At 45.1% G+C, this 27,362-nt stretch overlaps 1 protein-coding gene across 3 annotated transcripts in view; it reads left to right on the top strand.

The window, feature by feature from the left end:
* LOC142772017 (uncharacterized) overlaps positions 1–26,688 on the top strand; it is a 90,661-nt gene extending 63,973 nt beyond the window's left edge. Inside the window, exons 1-4 of one of the 3 annotated variants that reach the window (XM_075874085.1) lie at positions 2,164–2,306; positions 16,137–16,273; positions 16,332–16,399; positions 26,035–26,688. In XM_075874085.1, the coding sequence (XP_075730200.1) occupies positions 2,202–2,306; positions 16,137–16,273; positions 16,332–16,399; positions 26,035–26,078 (354 nt within the window). In that variant the 5' untranslated portion in view covers positions 2,164–2,201 and the 3' untranslated portion in view covers positions 26,079–26,688. Of the gene's footprint in view, positions 1–2,163; positions 2,307–16,136; positions 16,274–16,331; positions 16,400–16,453; positions 16,514–26,034 lie in introns of those variants that run through there. The other 2 variants (XM_075874086.1, XR_012886238.1) reach the window with 2 other exon arrangements.
* Positions 26,689–27,362: the final 674 nt, after the last annotated feature.

Raw genomic sequence — 27,362 nt, 5'->3', positions numbered from 1 at the left:
CGACACCCTGCGAGCTATTCGCTTGTCGAGCGGTTTGAGAGCAAAATGTACGCTTGTTGATAGGTTGCAGCACACCGCAAGCGATTCGCTTGTTGGCTGGTTTGGGAACGAAATATGCACTTGTTGATAGGTTGCAGCACACTGCAAGCGATTCGCTTTTTGATTGGTTTGAGAGCGAAATGGACGCTTGTTGATAGGTTGCAGGACACTGCAAGTGATTTGCTTGTTGACCAGCTTGAGAGGAAAATGTGGGCTTGTCGATTGGTTCTCGCCCACTGTAAGCGATTTGCTCGTTGACCGGTTTGAAGCAAAATGCGCTCTTGTTGATAGGTTCCAGCACACTGCAAGTGATTTGTTTGTGGACCGGTCTGAGAGCGAATGGTTTTCCACGACCATTTAACAATGTGACTCGTAGCGGTCGAAATCGTTCCTCCTAGGCAACTTTTATCAATGCTTTCAAGAGTGATGTTCAAATAAAACATCTTGACGGCAAGAATTTTTCACTGAATGTGTAAGGCTGTAACCGCATTGCGAGTGCCAGCGACGATGACGAACTAGCTGTTAAAGAAAGCTGACAAGGATTAAAGTCCATTTCATGTCCTCCGGGGCGTTAATATTATTCACATCCGTTAATGATTTTGATTGTGTTTAGGTTATGACATACTTCAGCGATATAAAAACGAAATAGATAGTTTTTCTTCTGCATTAATTACAGTAGAAATATTGTGGCCATTATGAACCAGGGCTTGTCGAGAGCGCGCTCGAGTTTGAGCACCGATGTTAATTGTTTAGAGCGGTGACACGTGAAGGGACTCCCTGGGTCGATGCCCCTTTGCTAGCTTTGAACGTTATTCAGTGGTACCTTCCGAATAATAGTTGGTATCACTGCATCTTTTTGACGTAGAACAATTCAATATTGTGAAAAGCATCCGTGCGCATTCTTGTCAATACTTTGATTTCGATCATGCTGATAGAACCGGCAACATTTGACAGCAGAAAATGGTAGGCAGCTGGCACACATGCGCTACTGCATATTATGGGTAATAATTCAGTTCCGTTGAATAATCCACTCCCTATTCGTGAGTTCGCAAGTAATTAAGATGTGACATATTTGAAAACGTATCACCATGTTAAACATTCAGCCCCATGCAGCAGTCATAACGCTTCTCGCTGGTGGTCTACTGCGGCGGCAGATCCTCCAGGCAGGCTTGCTACATTATACATCGATTGCCACCGACTTCATACGTCTATTCTAGTTCGGACAGTTTTCTCTTGCACACACAGGTTTTCGCAAGGCGTCATATGTTCAAGGTAGGGAGAAGAAATATAACCTTTGCACATAAGTGTAATTTCGGAAAGTAATTTGGTCTCCATTATTTCAGTGCAGCTATCACTTCATCCGGTGAAAGCGGAAAAGGCTGCACGTACGCACGTCCTATCGGTTTCAATGCTACCACACAGGTTTACCCTGCTGAAGGCGCCATCTTAAATCGTAAGCGAAGTAACCTATGTTTCGTTCGCAATATGAATTTAAAAGCGCACTATAGTTTTTTTTTTCAATTTCAAGAGGACCGCCCTTTTGCTCTTCCTATGACGTGTTCATCAAACGCCACACGCGAAACTTTTCCTTGCATATTCTCTCGTGATTGGCGCTGACAGTTCTACAAATACGTCATGCACGACTCATATGTACATGTTTCTTTTAGGATTGTGTCTCGCAAAGCTAGCATAAATTCTAGAAAGATTTATTAGCAGCCAAATATTTGTCCTAGTCAGCCAACCGAAGTCTGTAGTAGTGAATTCATGCGTGGTCACTCTACCTCTATTTCCCATTGTTCAGACATTTCCCTTGATTTCGTGTTGCCTTTGTATTTCAGACCAGTACTTGTGCATTGTCTATTTCACAAGTTATGGGTGCAGCCTCAATACTAAATATTGTTGTGGATAAGCCAGTGTCATGCGAAGGTTATACCTTCGCATGACACTGGCAGGCTCTAGGCAGGCTATACGTGTACATTATGCCGCTTAAAATGCAACATTGTCACCCTCTTCCAAAAATATGTGACCACAACATCTCCATACTCCAATTTCCTATTGTTTCAAAGTGGAGAGAGAGGTAGCTGGGCTGCGTTTTCTACTGTATGCACTACCGGCTACGTTAAGCTTCGTATTCAAAGTGTGGCAATATACAGTGAACTGGCATGAAAAAAGAGGCTGTCGTGGCCATATTCGCCATTTTCTTCACCAATGTTACAATCGTGGTGCCTAATAGAACGAGGACTATCGTGTCTTTGGATATGAAGCAGGTCAGTTACTGTTGTCCCGTACTTATAACGTACATAGCATTAAACGCCAAGACGGCATTTTCCATGCGATGGACACGTCCTGCAAGTATTATTGTTTGTTTTTGTTTGACAAGTCTTAGTTGCTCTTGATTGGCTGACTTGATGGCTCGCGTTGTACTGTACGTTTTTTTTAGCTACGTATACCACAATTGAACCATGTATTCAGTGTTTTTAATAATAGTCTTCGTTCAATTCTTCAAATGCTTGTTGGAACGGGAGACTGCCCCACGAATTAAATAGAAAAAATGCTAGAAATTGTCTTTCCTTCCACTCTATGTGGGCACGATTTTCTTCTTTGTTCCTATATTATAAAATCATGACCTGGTGTGCCTATTTAGACTTCTTTACCTTGTTAAAGCTTATTAAAAATGAACCAATGAACCATTTTTAAAATCAAGTACATTTTCTTCGTTTATTTTATCTATCTATCTATCTATCTATCTATCTATATATGTGTCTGTCTGTCTATCTGTCCTTCCGTCTGTCTGTCCGTTTGTATTTTTTATATTGTTTGCCTCTTTCTCTTTCCCTTCCTCTGAAATGGTTGCATCACCCATTCGAGTAATTGCATTGAACGTACGCAAAGTGGCGTAACGGGAGAACGCATGCAGTGCGCACGTGATCAAGCAGCAAACGAGAAGAAGGAGACGAAGAGAACAGTAGTAGACAAAGTTTCTTTATGTTCGCACTAGGCGGATCGGTGTCAGGCGCTGGGTGACGTATATGCCAGAGGTGGTGACAGTTTTCGTAAACTCGTACGGGACCTGGAAGGAAAACAGTATCATTGCTGAAAATCATATTTGAGCCGGAATCGAATCAAGGCAATCTAGATGGCTTCATAGACTCTACTTCAAAGTAACGCAAGTGCCTCAATTTGTTAAAAAATAAATGCTTGCAACAATCATGCCACAAGAATGTCAATGGCCGTGGCAGTGTCGTTATTTAATTTCAAAATGTGGCAAACGTTACAAACGTTACATGTGCATGACTCCCCAGGTTAAAGTGAAGCGTAACGTGAGTACTAATATTAATGACCTCTATGACCACTGTGTCTGATGCGCAAATTACCACCACGCCGTGTGCAATAGAGGACAATAAAACTGGCACAGCTGTTCTAATATGAGTGGTTACATTACATCGAATCATGAGCTACTCTGTACAGTCGTCTACATGCTTTACACGAGCGCTTCGACGCGCGATCTGGACTACATTTACTGATGCCAGCCGCCAACAACTGCGCGATCTTGCCGGCGCAAACCTTCGGGATGATTGGGTAGTATGACCGCATGCAAGGATAATATCTCGGCCACAGATCCCAAAGCTTCGGGGCCCTAGCTTCAAACAACCTGTTTAAGGGCATGCTGAGCAGCATTCGAGCTGAGGTTGCTAATGACTGTACATGCCAGTGTAATCGGCTTGTCTAGTAGGTCATAAATATGTCCGCAACTACTCTCAGTTTATACAAAAAAGTCATCCCACGTCGTAATAAATTGCTCAACGCGGAAACTGTGAGAGAAAATGCGTGCGGCCGACTGCAATAAATGAAATTCAATTTCATGATATGTTGGGTTGTGTATTCACTTGAATAAGGTCTGTGGCCATGAGCGACCGCAGTGTCGCATCAAGAAGAGAACGGACCGTACGGATGACGCGTCCCGCACAACGACTCTCTTCTATTGGTCCTCATAACGCTTCTAGCCAGCAAATCGGCTGCCACTAAATGAGTTATGCGTACACAACACGCATGATCCTTATAAACATTTTTATATAAGAAGCACCTTATGGTCGAGCTCAATCCGAGTTGTTTGCCCACTTACCCCGCATGCGCAACTGCCAGAACGCGTTCCTGCGCTTCCGCGTTCAGCCCTGTGTAAGGAGCTGGATGAGACGAGGTGGCCGGTCCGTCTTACACTCTCTCAGCAATTATGTAATTAATGGCATCGGTGAACGAGGTTCTGCAGATGCGCGATGAACACACGTCCTCACGTGTGGCCTGGTGACTACACTCTAAAAATTGCGGAGGATATCGCAGGAGTAAAAAGGCCAAGTCACTCTTCAGGGCGTTCGTGTACTCCCGAAAAGCATCAGACAAAGAGAAATTCGTTTTTGCTCTGTATGAAACAAGAGAGTGAAACAGCTTCCTACCCTTTCTCTTTTGAGAGAGTGAAATGCCCATATACATTCCAGGCATGAGAGAGTAAAACGGGGTTATACTCTTGCTCTTGATTACTTTTAGATGCGTCGGCACACCGCGAGTGACTAGCACTATCTTAACCACACATATATGCGGTAAAACGTACTGCGTCTGTTTGTTCAAATGTTAGAGATGTTTAACAAAAGGAACAGCGTTTTCATCGTGCACCAGTGAATTCAGCGCTCTAGAAGGCAATTGGAGCCCTTAATATACACTTTTTAGCCTTGGATCTGAGTAGCGAAATAAGCCAATACTACCTCGTTCAATCGGTCACGATTGAAACTCAATTCAATTGGCTGTGACAATCTCCCTATATTAATATTCATGTTTTTCGCTACGACCATTGCACATGGGTGATGGTGCTGTAAGCCTAACGTACGGTATGGCTGCAGAGAAGTAAGGTGGGTTTAGTCGTAGAACGTGAACAAGAATGAGCAAAAATATGTTCAAGGGAGTAAAAATAAAAACGAAATTGTTTAGCGTACACTTCACATGTGCGATTTTGTAGGCAGAAATGACTAACCACTTAGCAATTCAGTGCTAATATCGTTGATAAAATTGGTTTTTTTTTATTTATTTATTACTGTAAGCCTTTCTCAGGCTCATACAGGGTGGGCGAGCAAATATACACAGTCGCGTACAAACCAGGCAATATCGCACATAGCGGAAGAAACAGAATCACAAGATGATGGTGAAAATAAAACTTGTACGATGAAAGCAATTGTACAAAATCTTGGACAGGTCACAAAACATCAAGGTATCAGCAGGGGGTACTGTGATCAGTGTGTTCAGAAGCGCTCACAAACATAAAAAAAAACAAAAGTTGCTTTTAGTCTTCATAAAACAGGCTTTCTACATTCCGAACAAATGAATCTACAGAGGAAGCGCTCACAAACATAAAAAAAAGTTGCCTTTAGTCTTCATAAAACAGGCTTTCTACATTCCGAACAAATGAATCTACAGAGGAATGATTAACGCATTCACGTGGCAATTTGTTCCACTCTTCCACTGCTGACGGGAAGAATGAATATTTAAAAGTGTCACAGCGTGACAAAAATGGTCTAATGCACTTATTGTGGTTGGTACGACGGGAGTGATGGTTAGGCGGCTTTATATAGTTGTCTTTATCTATGTTTAAACCGTTGTGATACAAAAGAAAAATAAACTTTAAGGAAGAGACACGGCGACGGGCTGCAAGGGTCGGCAAGCATGCCCGCCTGCGCAGCTCAGTGACACTGTCATGCCTCGAATACTTAGAATAGATAAAGCGAAGGGCCTTGCGTTGGATCATTTCTAATTTGTCGGAAAGATATTTTTGGTGGGGGTTCCAAACAATGCTGGCGTACTCGAGGATCGGCCTTATGAGAGATTTATATGCTATCATCTTTACATTAGGAGGCGCCAATGCAAGTTTTCGACGCAGGAACCCCAGCTGGCGATAGGCTTTTGTGTATGTGCTGCTTATATGTGCATCCCACTTCAGTTTACTTGTAAAGGTAACGCCCAAGTATTTAACAGCGTCGTTTCTTGCAATGTTTGTGCCGACCAAATTGTAACTAAAATGCTGGATTGTTTTTCTGCGAGTTATGCTAAGGTAAGCTGTTTTTGACACGTTAATTTCCATTCCCCACTCAAGACACCAACATGCAATATTAGCTAGTGTGGTATTAAGTCTAAGCTGGTCATCAGTTGTGCGGATAGTGGTGTAGATCACGCAGTCGTCAGCGAATAATCTCATTTTAACGTTAGGCTCAAGGCACATATAGATATCATTAACATATATTAGGAACAAGGTGGGTCCTAAAACAGAACTTTGTGGTACTCCGGAAAAAACTTCCAATGAGTCAGAGGCTGTGTTGTTTACGGTTACATACTGGCTTCGATTTGATAGATACATTTTTATCCATGCTATTATGTTACTGTTAATACCAATAGACACAAGTTTGTCAATGAATTTACTGTGAGGCACCTTATCAAAAGCTTTGGCGAAGTCTGTAAATATGGAGTCGGTTTGCAATTGTGAGTTAATAGTAGTTACGAAGTCATGCGTTATTTCCAAGAGTTGAGTAATGGTAGACAGGTTTTTACGGAATCCGTGTTGGTTTGGGTGCAATAAGTTGTTGTCTTCTAAATAAGTAATTATTGCCTTGTTGATTACATGTTCCAATAATTTACAGCAGCAGCTAGTTAGCGAGATAGGCCTGAATGTTTCTATGGACAGCTTGCTCCCGCCTTTATGAATTGGAATAACCTTTGCACACAACCAGTCGGCAGGTAAAGAAGCTGTTAGCAGGGATGCTTTAAAAATTGCTTCAAGGAAGGGACATAGTTGCTCTGCGTAGCGTCGAAGGAATACATTTGAAATATTGTCAGGACCCACTGATTTCTTAACATCGATCTGCAACAGCAGGTTCAGAATACCTTCCGTAGTGACAACGACATCGGGCATTAAAAAAGGATGCATCGGAGCAACAGGGCTGCTTGGTGCGCATGCTCGTGTAAATACCGACTGAAAATACATATTGAAAGCATTGGAAACGGTCTGTGCGTCCTTTACGATAGTACGCTCAATTTCTACTTCAGTTGTTGGGTTTTCAGGCCGTGCCAAGAAACGCCAAAATTTTTGCGGCTGATCCGTCATGAAGCGAGATAACGTATGTGAAAAAAAAGTTTATCTTGCATTTCTAATTTCCGCCTTAAGCTGAGATGCAAGTTCCTTTAGGATGATTGGATTCCTCTTTTTCTTACGCATTCTCTGTACCCTTCTTTTAAGGTGAATAATAGGGCGATTGATTCATGGTGTTTTTCTTTGTGTGCGTTTTAGTTCGTTGGGATAAAATTTTGTTCACAGTACGTAATTATTTTTTTCAGTTGAATCCACATACCATTAACACCCTCACATTCCTCTAGAGAAAAAGTCTCTAGTGCTGTGTCGAGGTAATCAATAACACAAACATCATTAGCTCTAGTGTAGTCTTTCACGGCTATCCGTGAATTTGTGCCATCGGGTTCGGTATTTAAGCATTCAAGGTTAAAAGTTATGATTAACATTTTGTGGTCAGATATTCCATCTTCTACAGTGGCTTTACCGGATAGCTTATCGGAAAGAAAAGCTAGGTCTAGTATGGAGCGAGTGTTTTCTTGAATTCGGGTTGGTTCCTGGACCAACTGGGACAATGAAAAATTGAACATTAAATCGTATAATAGCTCGCTGTTGGCGGTATTTCTAGTACTTGTTAAGTTTTCCCAGTCAATAGCGAGATTGAAATCTCCAGTAAGTATCAATTTGGTACGGGGGGTAACCTTATCAACCAGATAGCCATGTATTTGTAAAAAGTAATCATCAGACGCATTTGGCTTTCTGTAGATGCCACCGATCAGTACTGGAGCATCGTGAGCAAATATTGTGCACCAAACGCTTTCGTGATTCGCGATACCCCTTTTCTCTACGATATTGCAAACCACGTTTTATTGCAATGGCGACACCGCCCCCGCGACCGTCACGATCTGACCGAAGTAGGCAGTATGAAGAAGGAACAATTTCAAAATCAAGAATGTCTGGGTGTAGCCACGTTTCAGTTATCACGACAATATCAGGAGTGTACGAAAATAACAATTCTTCTAGCTTGTCAGTTTTGTTAACAATGCTACGGGCATTCAAACATACCAATGAAAACGGTGTGGCGGCTTGCGGGTGTCACGCGTTGCTTTTCGCGCGACCATCGTGACGTGCCCTTCTTATGGAAACTCTTGCATTTTTTGCTTCATCCCTTACGTACAAGTCGTCATCTATCTTTAGTTTATCGAATACAAGAGTGACCTTAGCACCATTGTCCCGATCTTTCTTTGCTGATTGTTATAGCTTTTTGCGCAGGTCCCGAACTCGTGCGGAAAAGTCTTCGGATATCGATATCGCTGTTCCCTTCAGTTTGTTGCAATTACGAAGGACTAACATTTTTTCAGAGAAAGTGTACAGCTTAAGAATTACTGGCCGCTCTCGATTTTGTGTTTTCCTGTCGATTCGGTGCATGCGTTCTACAGATGTAACATTCACCTTGAGGATGTCTTTAAAAATGCCCTTAACAATACGCTGTTGTAAATCTGCATTTTGTTCGTTATCACCCTCTTCCACGCCATAGATTATTATGTTATTCCGGCGGCTCCTGTTTTCCAAGTCTTCTACCTTAACTGATAGCTCTCGCACCAGTTTGTTTGTTTCTACGGTCATCACCTCATGCTCGGCGAGTTTATCCTCAAATTGCTGTAGGCGAGCTAACTCTTTTTCCATGGCGGTCAATCTTTCCTGTACGTTGCTTACTGTAGTTTCTACGTGTTTTAAGTTTTCAGAAAGAGCAGTGAGCACTTTATTCGTCTTAGTTTGTTCCTTTAGAATTTTCTTGAGGAGCTGGCTATTGAAAGTGGCTTCTGAACCAGACTCTGAGTCTGAGCGGGGTCCAGGGTTTAACTCCACATCAACTGATGTTAACAGCAGTAGCCTAATAACAAGAAAACAATCACAAAATGAAGAAAGCAGACTCTGTGGGCCCGGCAGCACTACTAAAGTGAGCGAATCGTCTCTAATAGAGCAGACAGAATGTTTGTCACCCACCTGGACGAAAAAGTAGAAATTCATGAGCAACCGCCCGAACACGGTGCTGCCAAGCCCACTGAAAGACTGCTGAAGATGGCTCCGGGTTTTATGCTGAAGCTCAAGCGTGTCCGCTGACGTCACTCGGTTGACCACATGGTAGGGGAGGGGCACTTGAGGCGCTGCTTTCCATGATGGTTCTTCGTGGACGGGGCTGTCCGGCGCAGGCGCGGCGATGTTTCCCCGTGGTGGGAAGAGTTCCGCCGGGCCAACGACGGAATCTACCCGCAGCAAGGCGGTCTGGACGAAAAAGTAGAAATTCATGAGCAACCGCCCGAACACGGTGCTGCCAAGCCCACTGAAAGACTGCTGAAGATGGCTCCGGGTTTTATGCTGAAGCTCAAGCGTGTCCGCTGACGTCACTCGGTTGACCACATGGTAGGGGAGGGGCACTTGACGCGCTGCTTTCCATGATGGTTCTTCGTGGACGGGGCTGTCCGGCGCAGGCGCGGCGATGTTTCCCCGTGGTGGGAAGAGTTCCGCCGGACCAACGACGGAATCCACCCGCAGCAAGGCGATCTGGACGAAAAAGTAGAAATTCATGAGCAACCACCCGAACACGGTGCTGCCAAGCCCACTGAAAGACTGCTGAAGATGGCTCCGGGTTTTATGCTGGAGCTCAAGCGTGTCCGCTGACGTCACTCGGTTGACCACATGGTAGGGGAGGGGCACTTGACGCGCTGCTTTCCATGATGGTTCTTCGTGGACGGGGCTGTCCGGCGCAGGCGCGGCGATGTTTCCCCGTGGTGGGAAGAGTTCCGCCGGACCAACGACGGAATCCACCCGCAGCAAGGCGATCTGGACGAAAAAGTAGAAATTCATGAGTAACCACCCGAACACGGTGCTGCCAAGCCCACTGAAAGACTGCTGAAGATGGCTCCGGGTTTTATGCTGGAGCTCAAGCGTGTCCGCTGACGTCACTCGGTTGACCACGTGGTAGGGGAGGGGCACTTGAGGCGCTGCTTTCCATGATGGTTCTTCGTGGACGGGGCTGTCCGGCGCAGGCGCGGCGATGTTTCCCCGTGGTGGGAAGAGTTCCGCCGGGCCAACGACGGAATCCACCCGCAGAAAGGCGATCTGGTTGCGGTAATCGTTCCTTTTTTATTGTGAAAAAAAAAACGTGTCGAATAGACGTTTCGTTTTCCTTCATGGTGACTTGATTGGTAGGCCGTACCGTGCCCCAGACTTCCGTGACGCGCTGCTTGAAGTGGTGAGTGCAGCGGACATAATAGAAGTTGGCCAGTATCAAATGAGTCATGTATGGATGGTTACATGTGCAAGCAGCATGGCGAAACAGAAACTCGTCACTTGTGGTGAGCTCCATGTAAAAGGGCTGAAGTGCATGGTGCTAGATCCGGAGACCAAGAATAATAGGCTGAAAGTTCTTCTTGGAACGGGAGACTGCCCCACGAATTTAATAGAAAAAATGCTAGAAATTGTCTTTCCTTCCACTCTATGTGGGCGCGATCTTCTTCTTAGTTTCTATACTATAAAATCATGACCTGGTGTGCCTATTTAGACTTCTCTACCTTGTTAAAGCTTATTAAAAATGAACCAATGAACCATTTTTAAAATCCAGTACATTTTCTTCGTTTATTTTATCTATCTATCTATCTATCTATCTATCTATCTATCTATCTATCTATCTATCTATCTATCTAGGCTTTCACCTCATTTTGAATCGCGACGTGTTTAAGAGGCGTTCCAAGCTTACGGTGTTGTGAAGTCCGTTGAGAAAGAGAAATAGAAATGTGCAGGAATAGAACAATGGATGCCAACAAATAGGGACGTTGCCTTAGACCTCAAGGACACCATAACTGTTAGCTCAACACCCCACCTTATGTCAATATATGGTCACCAACGCCTCGTACTTATTTCCGATAGGCCTCCACTGTGTCTTCGTTGCAATTAATGGGGGCATGTCCGTCGACAGTGCAAAACACAGAGGTGCTTGCAGTGTCATCGATTTGGTCACTCGTCGGATGCCTGCGTGTCGACTTATGCCAACAAACTCCGGTCTGTCCAAGGCACAGAAAAGCAACATCTGGCTGATCTTATGGATGCTACTGAGGTAGTTGATGCGACCGGAAAAGCGGTGGGAGGAGCGAAAGGTGCCCTAAAGGAAGCTGAACACTTGTACATGGATACCCTCGGCACGCAAAATAACAGCGCTAACGACGCCAGTGAAAGCATAAAGGAATGCAATGTTGCAGGAGAACACCACCTGGAAGACCTTAAAAACAAGCCTCCTCACAAAGAGGAACAAGAAGCAATGGATAGCGGTCAGACAAGAAAGCGTCAGGCACCGGTACCGATGAAGCAACAAGTGCACCAGACACGAAAAAGCAAGTGTGCTCAGGTGGTGCCCGTGTCACCTCCTTTGGGGACCGAGAGACGCGCCACCTATGCCAGCGTCCTCAAGAAGATGCTCCTAAAAAGTGCAAAGGAGGTAAAGCCACAGGTTGTCCTGTGACTAAAGGTGACCTACAAAAGCTTCAAGATATCAAAACGGCTACCGTGCTAACGTTTGCCAATTGTGTAGCGACACTCAACGTACGTGACGACTCGAGGAACTTAAGGCATCAGTGGCAGTCGCACCACGTGCTTGAGCACTACAACATTGATGTAGTTGCAGTGCAAGAGAGTAAGATTTCGGCTGCTAGTGACACCCATCTCGCACTGGAAGGTTTCCGAGATTGCAATTTATACATCAGCCTAGCACGTGGTGCATCCGCTGGATGTTTTTTTTTATCAGAAAACACTTTAATCATACTTTGGCGTCGCTACTTGTTCACGAGGAAGGACGCCTTCTTTGTTGTGACTTTTTTTTCATACCCATAAATGGAGGTTTATCTGTGTCTATGTTCCTTCCAAATTGAATGACAGGAATGCTTTTTTCCTCTCTATAACTTCGCTGCTAAACAATGACAGAGCTTTGATAGTTTTCGAAGACTTCAGTTGTGTTTGTGACGCGAGAGATCAATCATATATAACAAATTGTTATTATTCAGGTGCTACTTTACTGCAGAAATTTTTGAATGACCACAATTTAATGAATGTAGGAGCGCATGCACGTTTTCAGTGAAGTTCACGCACTTTCAAGGCATCTTTCATGCTCGGCTTGACCATGTGTATGCATCTCTAAGTCTTTGGTCTTACATTCCTAATAATGCTGTAAAGCCATATTTTTTACAGACCATTGCTAGGTGACCGTTTTTTGGGAAGACACATGGAAACTTCACGTACAGTTGTTGCGCGAAGAGCGTTTTGTTAAAATAGTAGGACAATCGGAGCAGGAGGTAACACAGTGTCGACAGCTGCCAATTTCCCCTCAATCGGAAAGGTTCAAAGAAAGAGTTAAGTATCAGGCAAGTAGTATTTCATGTGAAATAGCGCAAAAAAGCTAAAAACGCTATCTTTATGATTTACCTCATAAGCTGCATGCTTTTGAAAGTCACTAGCCGGGATTGTACACAGCCGAGATCACTGTGATTCGAGCACAGATACAAAAACATGATACAGATTTCTACGGAGGAGCAAATATTCGTTACCGTGTTACCCATTTTACTGAAGAGGAATCCACTAAAAATACCTCGGAGATCAAAAGAGATATGCACTTTCTACACAGATACTGCTAATTGGGTCGCGGGGTTCTCTTTGCACAGAGACATGTGAAATAAGAGCCACATTTGAAATTTATTACAAAAATTAGTTCACCACGGCTGAACTTCAGGAGAATCTTGAGGAAGAAGCTGACCATTTGATTGTTCTAGTGCCTCCGTTACAAGGTGATGATAGACTCACTGTATATGGGCCCATAACCGGATAGGAAATGAGATTTGAAGTAACAACGTTGCAGAAGAACAAATCTCCTGGCCCTGATGGCCTTAGTGGCGAATTTTACATAGATTATCAGGAACTTCTGATACCTTTCGTTGAGAAACTTTTTAAAGAGGCATATGAAGGTGGTGAACTTCCTCCTTTTAACAGCACCATACAACACCATTCCCAGAAAGTGCTGATCCTGACGCATTAAAGAGAGATACCGAATATAAGCCTATAACGTTATCTAACGTTGACTACAAAATATTTGCTAAATTGTTGACAAATCGGGAACAGACAGTGATTAATAAATGTCTAGATTAACACAAAACATGTGTGATTCGCGGTCGCTCTAAACAGACAAACATTCATATTGCACGTTCAGTTCTTGAGTGTATTGATGGTAGCATGAACCAAGTAGCCCTCCTTTAAATAGACCTTGGAAAAGCATTTCATAAGGTACAGCATGCTTTTTTGTTCCGGCTCCTAAGACACCTGCAGTTGGGTGATGTACTATACAATGTTATCTCACTCTGTTATAAAAAGTGCACAACTAGGCTAATTGTAAATCGCACACTTTACAATATAATAGAGTTAAATTCATCTATACTCCAGGGATGTCCGCTGTCACCTTTGCTTTTTTCAATTTATCTGGAACCATTATGTTTAGGTGTGCTTCTAAAGTCTGGCATAAGATGCTGCCGATATGACGCGGAGGACGGTAAAGTTCTAGCTAATGCAGATGACATTGCCTTCTTTTACGCTGATAAACCCAGCGTTCAAGAAGAAGTCAACACTACTTTACGTTTGTGTGAAGTCGCTGGCGCCAGCATAAATTTTGATAAAAGTAGTGGATTCTGGCTAGGCATGTGGGCCCAAACTTCTTCGGTCTTCACAAATATTCATTGGAATGCAACTCCTATGAATTACCTTGGTGTGCCTCTCGATAACTATCGTAACAGCGGCCCACACTGGACCTCTGCGAAAACTACGATCAGCCGAAAGGTGGGAACATGGCACGGACGGGAGCTTTTCGTTTTCGCCAGAGCGAAAGCGTGCAATATATTCTTTGTATGAAAGCTTATTTATATTCTGCAGGTGTTGCATTGCTCTCGGGTACACATTCAAGCCTTTCATAGGATATTTGCCTGCTTTCTTTGGAGCTATTGCAGGGAACCCATGAGATGAAACAATCTTTTTCGTCCACTTGAAAAGGGTGGCCTCGGCCTTATGCACTTTTTCGTGCGACAGTTGGTGTTGCGATTTTTTTACCTCAAGGATGTGTGCCACCCATTTCTATTAGCGGTTCATCGTAACCGTCTATGTTACCACCTTCCTTTTACTCATGTCACAACTAGCGTTGCTAAGGAATTGCCGTTACGGAGATTCCTAAAAGAAATTGTTGATACTGTCAGTTTTTTGAAAGCCAGGTTTACCTTAGAGTATTTGTATACTATTGACAGAACAAATCTAACTGCTGCACTTTTGAATAACCTTTTCCCCGAACCTGTTCATCGAAAGCCATATTCGCTTTTGCCTGGTCACAATGTAATATTTTGTGTACGTAGAATGTGTCTATCTCCTTCAGCGAAAACATTTTTCTTTAAACTGCACACTTCCACGCTGCCAGTGAAAACGTGGCTGAATGAAAAATCAATATACGTACCCTGCACAGTGAATTGTAGACTCTGCAGCTAACCTGAGACTATAGAGCATTGTTTTATTCATTGTCGTGACGCTTTTTTATTTTTGGGACATCCTAAAACAACAATAAGAAAAGAACTTCCAATCACAGCTCAAGGTATTAGGTTCCTTCCGTTCAAAAAGAGTCTGACTGATAATACTCCTTACGACTTGTTTATATTGTTGGTACTTTATTCATTATGGAAAAGTCGCATAATTGATAGACACGCCGAGTCCCCATGGTCGACGAGATCGATCTTCCGAGAAGCAGCTGCTCAAGCGCGCAGCGTTGTTTAGACTTTTGACCCCATTCTGGATTGGCTTCCCCTTCTTGACGCTTGTGTGTGTTTGCCTGACTTCTGATGAAGCACGTAATACATACGTCACTGATTCACTGATGATGATTTCATGCATAAAAGAACAGAAGGATTGTTCATGTGCTGTAGTGGTTAGGGTGTTGGGCTCGAAATCAGTAATCTGCAGTGCATATAAAGGTCGTCAGTTCGAGCGCTGCTCACTCATGTTTTTTTCAGTTTTTTTGTCGTAGTGCTTGTATTTAGCAATTATTACAACCTGCGCATGAGGAAATCTGTCAAGACAATTAACAATGTCAATTTGTTAACGAGTTCTGCTATATTTTTCGGGAGATATACTGCTACTCTCTTCGGAGGGGTTTCGGTACTCTCCTTCGGGCAGAGTTATGTTACTCTGTTGAGGCGGAGGGCTTTGACCCGTTATGGGGCAATCACTTGATTCTGCGTCAATAAGATGTGGCTTACTCTGGAAAAGAAAGTGAAATGTGGCGCAAGAAAGAACTCTCCCAAAGAGAGTGCCCAGCACTCTCTTAGTTTTTAGAGAGTACCCCAAGTACCATGCTCTAACAAGGTTTCGGGGCGAGTAACAGCAACAGAAACTACAATGAATTCATGGTGTGCTGCATTTGTGAGGAAGCGTTAACATCGGACAAGGTAGCATTGATGAATGAAACTTCAGGTGAATCTATGCGCTGCTTCTCATGCTACTCGCGGTTTCCTTGAGTGAGAGATGGTGGAATTTTTTATGTCCACTTTTGTGCGGTGAGAATAACTTTTATATGCTTGGCTATTCTTCTGTAGAGTAGCAGCAGTGACAACAGAGCTAAATAACAGTGACCATGTGCCATATTTATATTGTTCTCATACATTTTCATGATGCGCAACCTCAATAGTGGCACACATTTAGGGTACAATTGCATGAAGCGATCCTATCTGATTGCTTTTTAAGTAACTTGATATTGCAGATAGAACACTCACACTTCAGCTCTCGGACGTTAACATTGACAATATTGCATGCTTTTTGAAATGTGAAATAAAATAATTGATTGAATGACCATAACTTGATTGATTTATTAAATGACCTAATTAACCGACGTTTATGTTTTCATTATTTTTTGTCGTCATTTCAGTTCGTCAACACACCTCAGAGAATATGGACGTACGAAACAACAAATAGAACAGACATTCGATGTGAAGTCGACCAACGAGAATCGATAAGCCATTTGTCCATCATGTTAAAAAGGTCTTTCCTTATCGGCGGAAGACGGTGAGCTTGGGGATTGTTTTCATTGGTTCTACATAACATGGATACTTCTTTTTCACAGGTGTGACATGCAGATACAAGGAATCTTTGATACATTTCACAAAAGGCGAATGACTCTCTTTCAAAAAGGTTCGGATGAATGATTTACTCGATTACAGTAGTCACTGATTGCATTTGTTTCAGCACAACGTCACAGGCAATACATTCTTCACAAGGGCAAATAATTTACGGACAAACAAGAGGTATTTATTCGCTTATTTAAATCTAGCTGTCTACGTCAGGTTGCTCGTTGTGACCAGTTTGAATCAATACATGCCAGAAATTACCAGAGAAAGGTAAGAGGAGCACATAGCGTATGTATCTGACAAGAAACACAGACATGACTAACATGGCATGCTTTTCACGTATGTGATAAATCTCTTTCCCATAGTGTACACGAAATTGCATACGACGACGCATTGTACGCGAGTGTGCACCACATGTCCATTCATCTCGATATCTGGTAATGACCGCTAAAAAAATACTACAATTTAAGAAGCGTTGCGAAGTGTACGCAAGATCACAGCTAATCCATTGTGTCAACATGATGAGTGCGGCAAGACGGCCGTCTGCTTGCCTGCCTGCCTGTCTGTCTGTCTGTCTGTCTGTCTGTGCATATGGTTGAATGGCTGCACTGCCAAAGGAGCGTGGGATAGCCCTAAACTATAAGTAGCTTTGCCCTTAAAACACACTGTCATTTCCAAAGCCCAAGTGTATAAGTGACGCACCATGCAATCCAAGATGGCTGCGGGAGGATGATCAACCGATGAACTGGGATGGGAGAAGATAGGACGCACATACGCACTCCCCGTGCTGCTTTCACCAGATGAACTCTTTATCATCATGTGAATGTATATTGAACCAAAGTACTTTCTCAAAGAATTGGAACTGTTCGTGAACTCACCTTTGCCGTAGTGCAAAAGGTGGTGTCAGCTGATTGACCGTGCATCAACGATGCTTTGCATAATCCTTTGCGTGCTATACGAAACTGCGCGAACTAGAATTCAGGTATGAACTGAATGGCACTTCGAGATAATTCGTGCCGAGCCTGCCTGGCGCATTTGCAGCAGTAGTGGGCTACTAGCAAGAAGTGCAGCATCGTGGCTGCACAGGACCGATTGTTTAACGTAGTGATGGTTTGCAAACCTATTACGCCATCGTCACCACTTGCGCTGTAAGCATCATGCAGCTGCGTCTTTAGCGAAACAAAAGCACTTAAAGGGACACTAAAGTCAAATAACAATTTATATCAGAGTGAAAGCTTAGTGTGTGACAACATCTGAAACGACAATATTATCAACAACAGTGCCATACTAGCCGAGAAATTAAGGTAAATGCACAGGAACACAATTGCCGCAGTAGGACATTTTCAATATGGTACCAACCACAACAGAAGAACAGTCTACAGTTAATCACTAGTAATCGATTTAAAAGCACTAAATAAAGAACCTTCCGTACATCAACAGACGCAACAAAATTCTACTTGTTCGTTTCTGTTTGATTCATGAAAAAAAAGAACTGCCGGACTATGGGGAATAGCATGAGTAGTTCGAAATTCAAATTTCGCGTTGTTATACTGGACAGGTGGTGCCATCTAGCAGAGTGCAGTTGAAGGAAAAGCGTCTGCAACCTCGGAGGCAATGACGAAAAATTGATCAATGACCGTTGTTGCTGCTGTGGCTCCCGCTGCTTTCGGTCTGCTGCTACTAGCGCAGTAAAGCCGGGCAACGTTGTGCATGGCAACAGTGACGTTAGAGAGTCCGGTCGGTCCGCCTTTGAGGGGGGTATTTAAAGTGTGCTAACCCGATGCGGAGCACTAAAATGTGATTTTATTTCAAGAAATGCCCTTCCTTGGCACAAAAGTAACACTACGAGTATTCTAAATCGCCATTTCATTAATCAACATCGACCTAATAGTTAGCTTTAGTGTACCTTTAACTTCCTTTAAGTAGTGCTCTTGTCATAGTCATGATCAGACTCCAACAGTCACTGCATTCGCTGCACTCGGATGTTGCATAGTTCATCAGGGCGATCGAAACAGAGATATCAAAACGAATACACGCGCACGATTTTCGCAACGTCAGAATTGTCAAAATTTGTCAAACAACGTCATTCGCATGGCACAGGTGAAGTGCAGGAGAAGTTAGCGTGGACTGTGATCGTAAATGCACATTTCATTGCTCTAATCATTTCGCTTCGCTGGTCAAGCTCGAGCGTGTTGGTGGCATGCGGTGCTTTGTAGTATCCACTGTAATTGGGCTACATGCAATGCACACACAAAAAGAATGCGTTTATATTAAGCTCGATGAAGGGTATTATACAATGAATAGTATTAAAGCGACTTACGATTGTGAAATAACATTAACGCATGACAGCCCCTGGAGGGCCACTCGATGCTTGTGAGCTAGCAGCAGATCGTTCATCATCTCTGTCACTCTCAGCGCGTTGACCACCATCTAGGTCCAGTGAAAAATCCTCGACATCAAGACAGTCTCTTTGAACATCGCTGCTGAAAGTAATCTGAGAAATTTTCTCCGGCGAAGCGCCTACAACGCATCATCCACTACGCACAACACCAACACGGCGTCACTCACCACGTTTATCTTGGGGTGCGGTGATCATTTCGCTGCAATACCCACCAAGAAAGGAATCGCTTACAGTGTGCTGCCATCTATCAACGAACGCAAAAACAGGCGACGCAGCGTAGTCCATGGTTTGGAAGCGAAAGTCAAGAGCCTGCGCTACTTTCCGATTACAATGAATGCTATAAAATTCATGCACTGCAAAAGCACTGACGAATGTTTACGCACGGAAAATAAGGCGAGTTTTAACTGAAATGGCGAGACGTTAACATTAAACCAACTAAAGTGTCCGCAGAACACCTCGCAAAGCTGATATGTGTACTCTGCAGGATATAATCGAAAGCACAAGTTGCCGCGTATTTTCACGAAAACTTCGCATCTCGTAAGAACAAATTACGTTGATGGTGCCACAGATGGTCCGTTATATTCACTGATGCACAAAACATACAAAGTAGTTTGTGTTCGTTTCTTGCTAACCTGTTAACACTCAGGCTGGCACCGCCCAACAAGGAAGCGTTGGGAGCATCTGCCTACTCATCATCCTCGAGAGAACGCTTCTGAATTCCGTTAGGCGGCGCAACAGTCTTGGAACATTGCGATTAGCGGTAGCCTCACGTCAGACAATGAGCTGTCTTTGAGAACTCACCCCCGTATTCATAAATGCTCCTCGACTCGACCCTTCACTTGATACGCTCCTCGAGTGGCGTTTTCCCGTTCACAAACGGCCCTTCACTTGAAATGTTTCCTTCACCTATGAAAATCTGAAGCGTTTGCTCGAGTTTGTTAAGGAAGTGAACGAGCTACCTTAAATCGTCCCTCGACTGAAGTTTCCGCGTGAAAATGACGTCCATGGCGGAGCCCATCTTGCTTTGATGGCGTTTTTCGATTAATTAGGCTGCCACCTCCACGTTCTTTCGGTAGAGGTGGTACGCAGTTACTACGGAGCTGTCTTCGAATGGTTCGGCAGCTGTTACTTTGGCGCCGGGACTGGCAGGTGTGGTGCCAAGATGACCGCTCGACAGTGCCGTAATGTGTTGTGTTTCGTGCACGAGCCAGCGAATTACCTGCCCTCGGGTGTGCGTATACTCGCCGTGCGAGTGCTTTAAAAATTATTGCGGACACCAGTGCTTTGAAGTGTTTCGATGAAACTCGCACACCGCATCAGTTCAAGCGTGGCACGAAAGCTTGACAAGCTAGCAGAAAGAACACGTAATGACAAACTTTCGATGCGCTGCATTCGCCGTACTTTAGAGTGGCTTTTTCTCCGGTCAATCTTTGCTACCTTAACCAAAACTTACGGCGAAGCATACCTCCATTAGACGACCGTCTGTATCAACGAGAAGGTAAGTTCTCCTGTGTTTTATATTTTCATTTTTTGCTGGTTTGGTCAGATCACTATTAGAGACAGTTTACGAAAAGCAAAACAAAATGCAATTGGGCGCAATGAGTGTGCTGCTGTTGCTACTACACGTGAAACATAGCTTCCATATACAGTTTCTATGCAGCTCAAAGTACTGATACGTGTATGGAACTGTCGCTCTGGCACACCTAAAATGGCACCCAAAAGGAGGAAGACGACAACGTGGTTGTTGTGGGTTGGACTCTCGAGCTTCTTTTGTTGGCCTGTATGACGGTTCGCTCTTTAAGCCGTTAGGAAGACCGGCTGTCGGTGAATCAATCTTCCCCGTAACATCTTTTGGTGGAGGTGCGTGATCTTCACACAACCCGGCTCTGGAACTCAGCAGTGAACGCCAGCCTTGTCCAGCCGTGACGCCTGAAACCGGCACTCAGGCCTCGCCATTCGCGCCGGCTCCATCATTTGTAATTCCCCCCTCCCCCATCTTCTTGACCCTGGCACGTTTTCCCGGACGGACAGCACGGACGTCGAATAATGGCTAGCATTATTCGAGCGCGTCAGCAAGCACTGCAGGTGGGACGAGACGCTTATGTTGGCATATATTCTGTTTTACCTACGGGGTATGGCACACGCCTGGTACGAGACGCACGAAGAAGAATTAACCAGCTGGGACACATGCAAGCAAAACCTTCGCGACTTGTTTGGTTGGTCAGTCGCCCATCAGATGGCAGCCAGACAGGAAATCGCGTCACATGTTCAATCATCAACGCAGTCCTACGTGACGTACATTCAAGACGTACTGCCACTGTGCCGGAAGGCTGACAAAAACATATCCGAGGCGGAAGAGATCAGCAACGTGTTGAAAGGCATTGCTGATGATGCTTTCAACATACTATTGCGTAAGAACTGTACCACTGTCGACTGCATCATATCTGAATGCTGACGATTTGAACAAGCTCAAAGCAGGCGAATAACTCAAACAATTCATGAGACTACCAAACACTGGTGCGACTTCGTCTTGAAAGATTCCGCAGTGCCCCGTTCACTTTCGCCTCCTGCCAATATCGCAAAGATTGTTCGCCACGAGCTGGAGGCCATGGCACCCGCTTCCTATCAGCCCCCTGCACAACACAAGTGGGCAACAGTCTCGCTTATTCAAGCCGTCGTACGTCAAGAGTTTGCTAACTTGGGCGTCCAGGTTCCCCAGCCCGCCAGGCCCGTGCCGCAGCCTATGAGCAATCCTGTCCACAACGCTGACCACCACTCTGCTCCACTTGTATCTGTGGCAGCTTCGACTCCTCGGTTTCCACCACGCTACCGAAATCCATCTGAGTGGCGCACGCACGATGATCGACCCATCTGCTTTTCTTGCTCTCGAGTTGGGCACATCTCCCACCATTGCCGCCAAGCTATCCTAATGTCGACCGCCGTGATGACCGTGGATAATATTCACAACCCGCTTTTACGGATAACCATCTTCAGAACCCTTGCCCTCGCCTCTTATCTCCACGCTTCGAACCGTCCTACGCTGACGTCGTCGCCCAAAGAAACTGGTCTAGCCGCTCGCCGTCATCTCAGGGTCGGCCATCACGCTCCCCTCAACGCCGCCGCTCTCCGTCACTGGCTTATTCTGGTCATCCCCCAGGAAACTGACGAGTGCAACTCCTGGAGGTGGCGCTGCGTCGACGACTCGGAACGAAAACCCTCAAGAGGTTACAAATTCAAGACGTAATTTACTTCAAGTGTTCGTTGATGGCCACACCGTTACTGCTCTAATTGATTCTGGTGCCCAAGTATCTGTAATGAGTTCACCACTTCGATCTCGCCTGAGAAAGGTTCTCACACCTGCTATGTTCTCTACTGTTCGAGTGGTCAACGGAAGTCGAACATCGGTGCTTGGCATGTGCACTGCCCGCGTTACAGTTGCCGGCCACCACACGTCCGTTCTCTTCACAGTCCTCGATACTTGCCCACACGATGTCGTGCTTGGAATTGATTTCTTAACCACTCACTCCGCCCTCATAGATTGTTCTACCAGTATCTTACGGCTCGAATTGTCTTTGCGCACTGCTTTCGCTTTTCCAAGTCGCACTCGGCTACGGTCCGTGGAGTCTCTACGGCTACCGCCCCAGGCTCCTATGTATATTCCTGTGTCGCCCTTTCATTCCATTCCTAATAAAGACTACCTGGTCGCTCCCCTCATTGATTTGACCCTTACGCACCACATCGCACTACCACATACCTTAGTGGTTGTTGCTAACAATATGGCGCTACTTCCAGTTCTGAACTTCTCTACGTCAACCCATATTCTTCTTCAAGGCATCACTTCAGCCGATCTTTCCACCCTCGACGATTGTTCGATTTTGTTGTTTTACCCCTGACACTAGGACCGTGGCAAAACTTGTCAACACACCGCAATATGAGGCGTTCCTCGACAAAATGATATCCGTCGACCTCTTACCTTTCCAAGTTGCAGCGCTCCGGAGTGTTCTATTTTCCTACCTGGATATCTTTGACGTCGACGACCGTCCCCTGGGCCGCACAAGTGCCGTAACCAACCGCATCATCATCGGCGACGCCAGCCCACTCCACAAACACCCTTATTCCGTGTCACATGTTGAGCGCCAAGTTATACAGATGGAGGTTGAGAAAATGCTGAGCAAAGACGCCATTGAGCTTTCATCGAGTCTTTGGGCATCCCCTGTGGTCTTAGTTAAAAAGAAGGACAGCACCTGACGCTTTTGCGTCGACTATCACCACCTGAATTGGATCACCAAGAAGAAAGTTTATCCTGTAGCCGAATCGATGATGCGCTCAACTGCCTCCACGGTGCCAACCACTTCTCGTCCCTTGAACTTCGATCTGGATACTGGCAAATTTTGGTGAACGACCGCCACCGCGAGAAGACATTATTCATCACACCCGATGGCTTTTACCAATTCAAGGTCATGCCTTTTGGGTTGTGCAATGCCCCGGCTACTTTTGAAGGTATGATGGACTATCTTCTCCGCGGCTTAAAACGGTCGACCTGCCTTTGCTACCTGGACGATGTAATCGTCTTCTCGCCCTTCTTCGAAAGCCACCTGTCTTGTCTCTCGGCAATCCTGAACGTTTTTCGTTGCGCTGGTCTCCAGCTGAATTCGTCGAAATGCTCATTTGGACGCTGGAAGATAAACTGCTCGTTCACCTTGTTAAAGCCACTGGTGTTCAACCGGACCCTGACAAAGTCAGTGCAGCCCGAGAATTCCCGGTTCCGCGTACCACACAAGAAGTTCGCAGTTTTTTTCGTCTCTGCTCATATTTCCGCCACTTGTCTTCAACTTCACGGATATTGCTAGGCCCCTCACGGATCTCCTCAAAAAGAATGTGGCCTCTTCTTGGGGCAAGGACCAAGAACATTCGTTCGCATCGTTGATTACCGCCCTCACATCACCACCTGTGTTGACTCATTTTGATCCAGCGGCTCGAACAGAGCTTCGCACCGATGCAAGCGGCCATGACAATGGTGCTATACTCGCTCAGATACAGAATGGCACAAACCGTGTGATAGCCTACGCTAGTCGCCTTCTGTCGGAAGCGGAAAAAAATTATTCCTTCACTGAGCGGGAATGCTGAGCCCTCGTATTGGGCCATTGCGAAACTACGGCTGTACTAATACGGACGTCCGTTCACAGTCATCATGGACCATCATGCGCTTTGGTGGCTGTCGAAGCTTAAAGACCCCACAGGAAGACTCGGCTCATGGACACTTCGATTACAGGAGTACACGTTCTCAGTTGTGTACAAATATGCAAAGCTGCACAGCGACGCTGACGGCTTATCCCGGCACCCCCTTGATCCACCTAACTCCAATGATTTGGAATCCGATGCCTGCGTTTTAGCCATCACTGACTTCCTGAACGTGGCCGACGAACAGAGCCGAGATCCATCGCTGCTCACCATCATTGACCGCCTGCAATCGCGTCATACTGACCCTTCTCTTAGCAGATTCTTGCTTCAAGACAGCGTTTTGTACCACCGCAACTTACACCCCGATGGCGTTGAACTTTTACTCGTCGTACCACATCACCTGTGAAACGATGTTCTGCGACAATTCCAGGATGCTCCAACTTCTGGACATCTAAGAGTCTCCAGAACTTACGACTGCGTTCGACGACGAGTATTCTGGAAGGGTCTCTACCGCTCCGTTCGCCGTTACGTCGCATCTTGCGACCTCTGCCAGCGCCGAAAGAAGCCTGAGACTCCCTCTGCTGGTCTTCTTCAACCTAATGAAATTATAGCCGAGCCGTTTTATTGAGTGCGGTTGGACTTGCTAGGTCCCTTTCCTACTTCTACAACTGGAAATAAATGAATTGCAGTGGCAACAGATTATGCTACACGGTATGCAATCACTCGAGTGCTACCAACCAGCTGCGCAACCGACGTTGCCGACTTCCTGCTCTATGACATTACTTTGCAGCATGGCGCTCCATCTCACCTGTTCACAGACCATGGTCGCTACTTTCTATCTCGCGTGGTTGATGATCTACTCCGATCCTGTGCTACCCGTCACAACTTCACCACTTCTTACCACCCTCAGACTAACGGCCTTACGGCGCGCCTAAACTGCACATTGACAGACATGCTTTCTATGTACTTATCTGCCGATTACACTGACTGGGACATGGCTCTCCCTTTCGTCGCCTTCGCCTATAACTCGTCGCGTCATGAAACAGCAGGGTACTCCCCATTTTATCTACTCTTCGGACGTCATCCCCTACCGCCCTTCAACACACTGCTTTCATCAGAACACCCATCCTCCATTTCCTACGCTCAGGATGCGATCAGCCATGCCCTCACGGCACGCGCGGTAGCTCGTGCTCGATTATTGTCGTCGCAGAGAGTACAAAAGTCTTTTTATGACCGTTGACATAGGAACGCCGTTTTTTCTGCAGGATCTCTTGTTCTCCTGTGGCTCCCATCTCGAGTTGTTGGCCCCTGTGAGAAACTACTATCGCGATACGCTGTGCCCTACCGAGTCCTTCGTCAGGTCACGCTTGTGACCTACGAGATAGCCGCTACCACAAACTCATCGGCTGCTGCACCCAGAACGGAAGTGGTCCACGTTTCTCGTCTCAAGCCCTACACCGCGAACTCGCTCATTTAACAGGCACCAAGACGGTTTATTATCGGCCGGGGTGATGATACGTGTATGGAACTGTCGCTCCGGCACACCTGAAATGGCACCCAAAAGGAGGAAGACGACAACGTGGTTGTTGTGGGTTGGACTCTCGAGCTTCCCCTGTTGGCCTGCATGACGGTGCGCTCTTTGGGCCGTTTGGAAGACCCGCTGTCGGTGATTTAATCTTCCCGGTAACAATACCAATTAACAACCAAGCCCACCTTCAGGGGATCAAGGAGGGGGTCATGCTCTGTGAAAGTTGCATGTACGCGAGAATGCATGGAGTGTCGTATAAACACGCAAACATATGAAATAAAAATACAGCAGATACACAATTAGATTATTTTTATTTTAGGATTGAATCCCCCCAATTAAGAATTGCTGGCTGTGGGAATGATTCGTGGAATGAGATAATAAAATTGTAGAACCTTATGCCTGGTCAGCTGCCCAAGTGCCTGAGCCAAACATGTTTCGAAATAGTCAAAGCTCAATAATTCGACCGTGTCTGTTCTTGAACGCTAAAATTAATAATGAATGTGTGCACCTCTATTAGTAAATAAAAATGCAGCTTCGGGGTACAAGCTATTACGTTTTTCTAATATTATTTCTTGCCTCTTTTGCGCAGGGGACAAGCTGCTGAAAGAGGAACACAGAGCAAAGGTCTCCTAAAATGTGTCGTATTAGCAATGCATTGCAGAGTTTCACGACTATGACTCGCTCTCTGGATTTCGTGCCGACTTGTTGTGCCCCCGTGATCTCCGACGACAGCGCAGCTCTGGCCGACTGGCTCTTCCTACGCCATCTTCTGACGCCGACAAGAGCTCTCGCTGAGTGGTGCTCCGTCCTAAGACTCTTGCGAGCGTGTCCATCTTCCCTATCTTCTACTTACTTCCGTATGTTACTGTCCCTGCACCACGTTCTCTCCTTTCCCTTTTCTCTATATCTATACCTTTTAGTCCTATCCTTTTAATCCCTCTTTTATTCATCCCTCGTAAGCTACTGTTTAAGTGTCGTACTATGACGCACACAGTTACGGGGCTCACTTTTTACTTCTTTTTTCTTCTAAGAATCACATAAGTTCCCGACTGTACAAAAAGGACAAAAGCTGCAGTGAATCCGTGAAGCTGCTCTGCATTAGGCACGCTATGTTGTCTACTCCCTCAATCTTATTTATGATGTCCTCCGACCTCGTACTTCACCTTTACAGTGTGTAGGTTGCGTATGTTTGATTGATGAACACTTTGAAGTTGCATTCTTTTGTTTGCCACGTTGCTCTTCACCAGCTACATGAAATAAAGATTCATTTGCCATTCACAATTTTTGTTTTGTTCATTTATCAATACATATTTATTGTCGTGTTAGTCTTTTCATGATAAGACCCGACTTCAAAAACCACTTCTCCAATTCTACAGGAAAGTAGTTCTAGAAAACTCAAACTTGTTTTATATAAAGCAGCACGACTCCTCTTCCACAGAACTGAGATGGCGTGGTTCTAATCGGTAGATGTGCTAATGATGCAGCAATAGCGAATATTTTATTTGCAGGGTTCTGAAGAGGTGTATCCGTGATGACTGCAATACTCTTGAGCCTTCTTCAACACTTTGTTGACACTCGTCTTCAATGAATCAGCAGTGTAAAATACGCTGCTTCTTGATGACATTTTTTCGAAGGTTGAGAGAACCTACAGGATTATTTTCAAAACAGAACAGTGCCTAAAATTAGACACGGCTTTAGTTTTATAATTTCCGAAGAATAAAACATCGCCTCTAAAGTATGTACTGCCAAGGCTTTGGAATGCAGCACAGTCCCCATAATCCTTCTCAATAGGTATTCCCAGCAATCATATTCTGCAAATAAAAGCGAAAACATAAGTGCGAAGGTCATTCGTGCACTAACGAGTGTGTTTCTGAGCTTGCAGATGAAGAAAACGGTAAAAAAGTTTTAAGACGTTGC

This window comes from Rhipicephalus microplus, chromosome 9 (genome assembly GCF_043290135.1).
Source record: "Rhipicephalus microplus isolate Deutch F79 chromosome 9, USDA_Rmic, whole genome shotgun sequence".
Taxonomy (NCBI): domain Eukaryota; kingdom Metazoa; phylum Arthropoda; class Arachnida; order Ixodida; family Ixodidae; genus Rhipicephalus; species Rhipicephalus microplus.
This window is presented reverse-complemented; position numbering and strand designations above follow the sequence as displayed.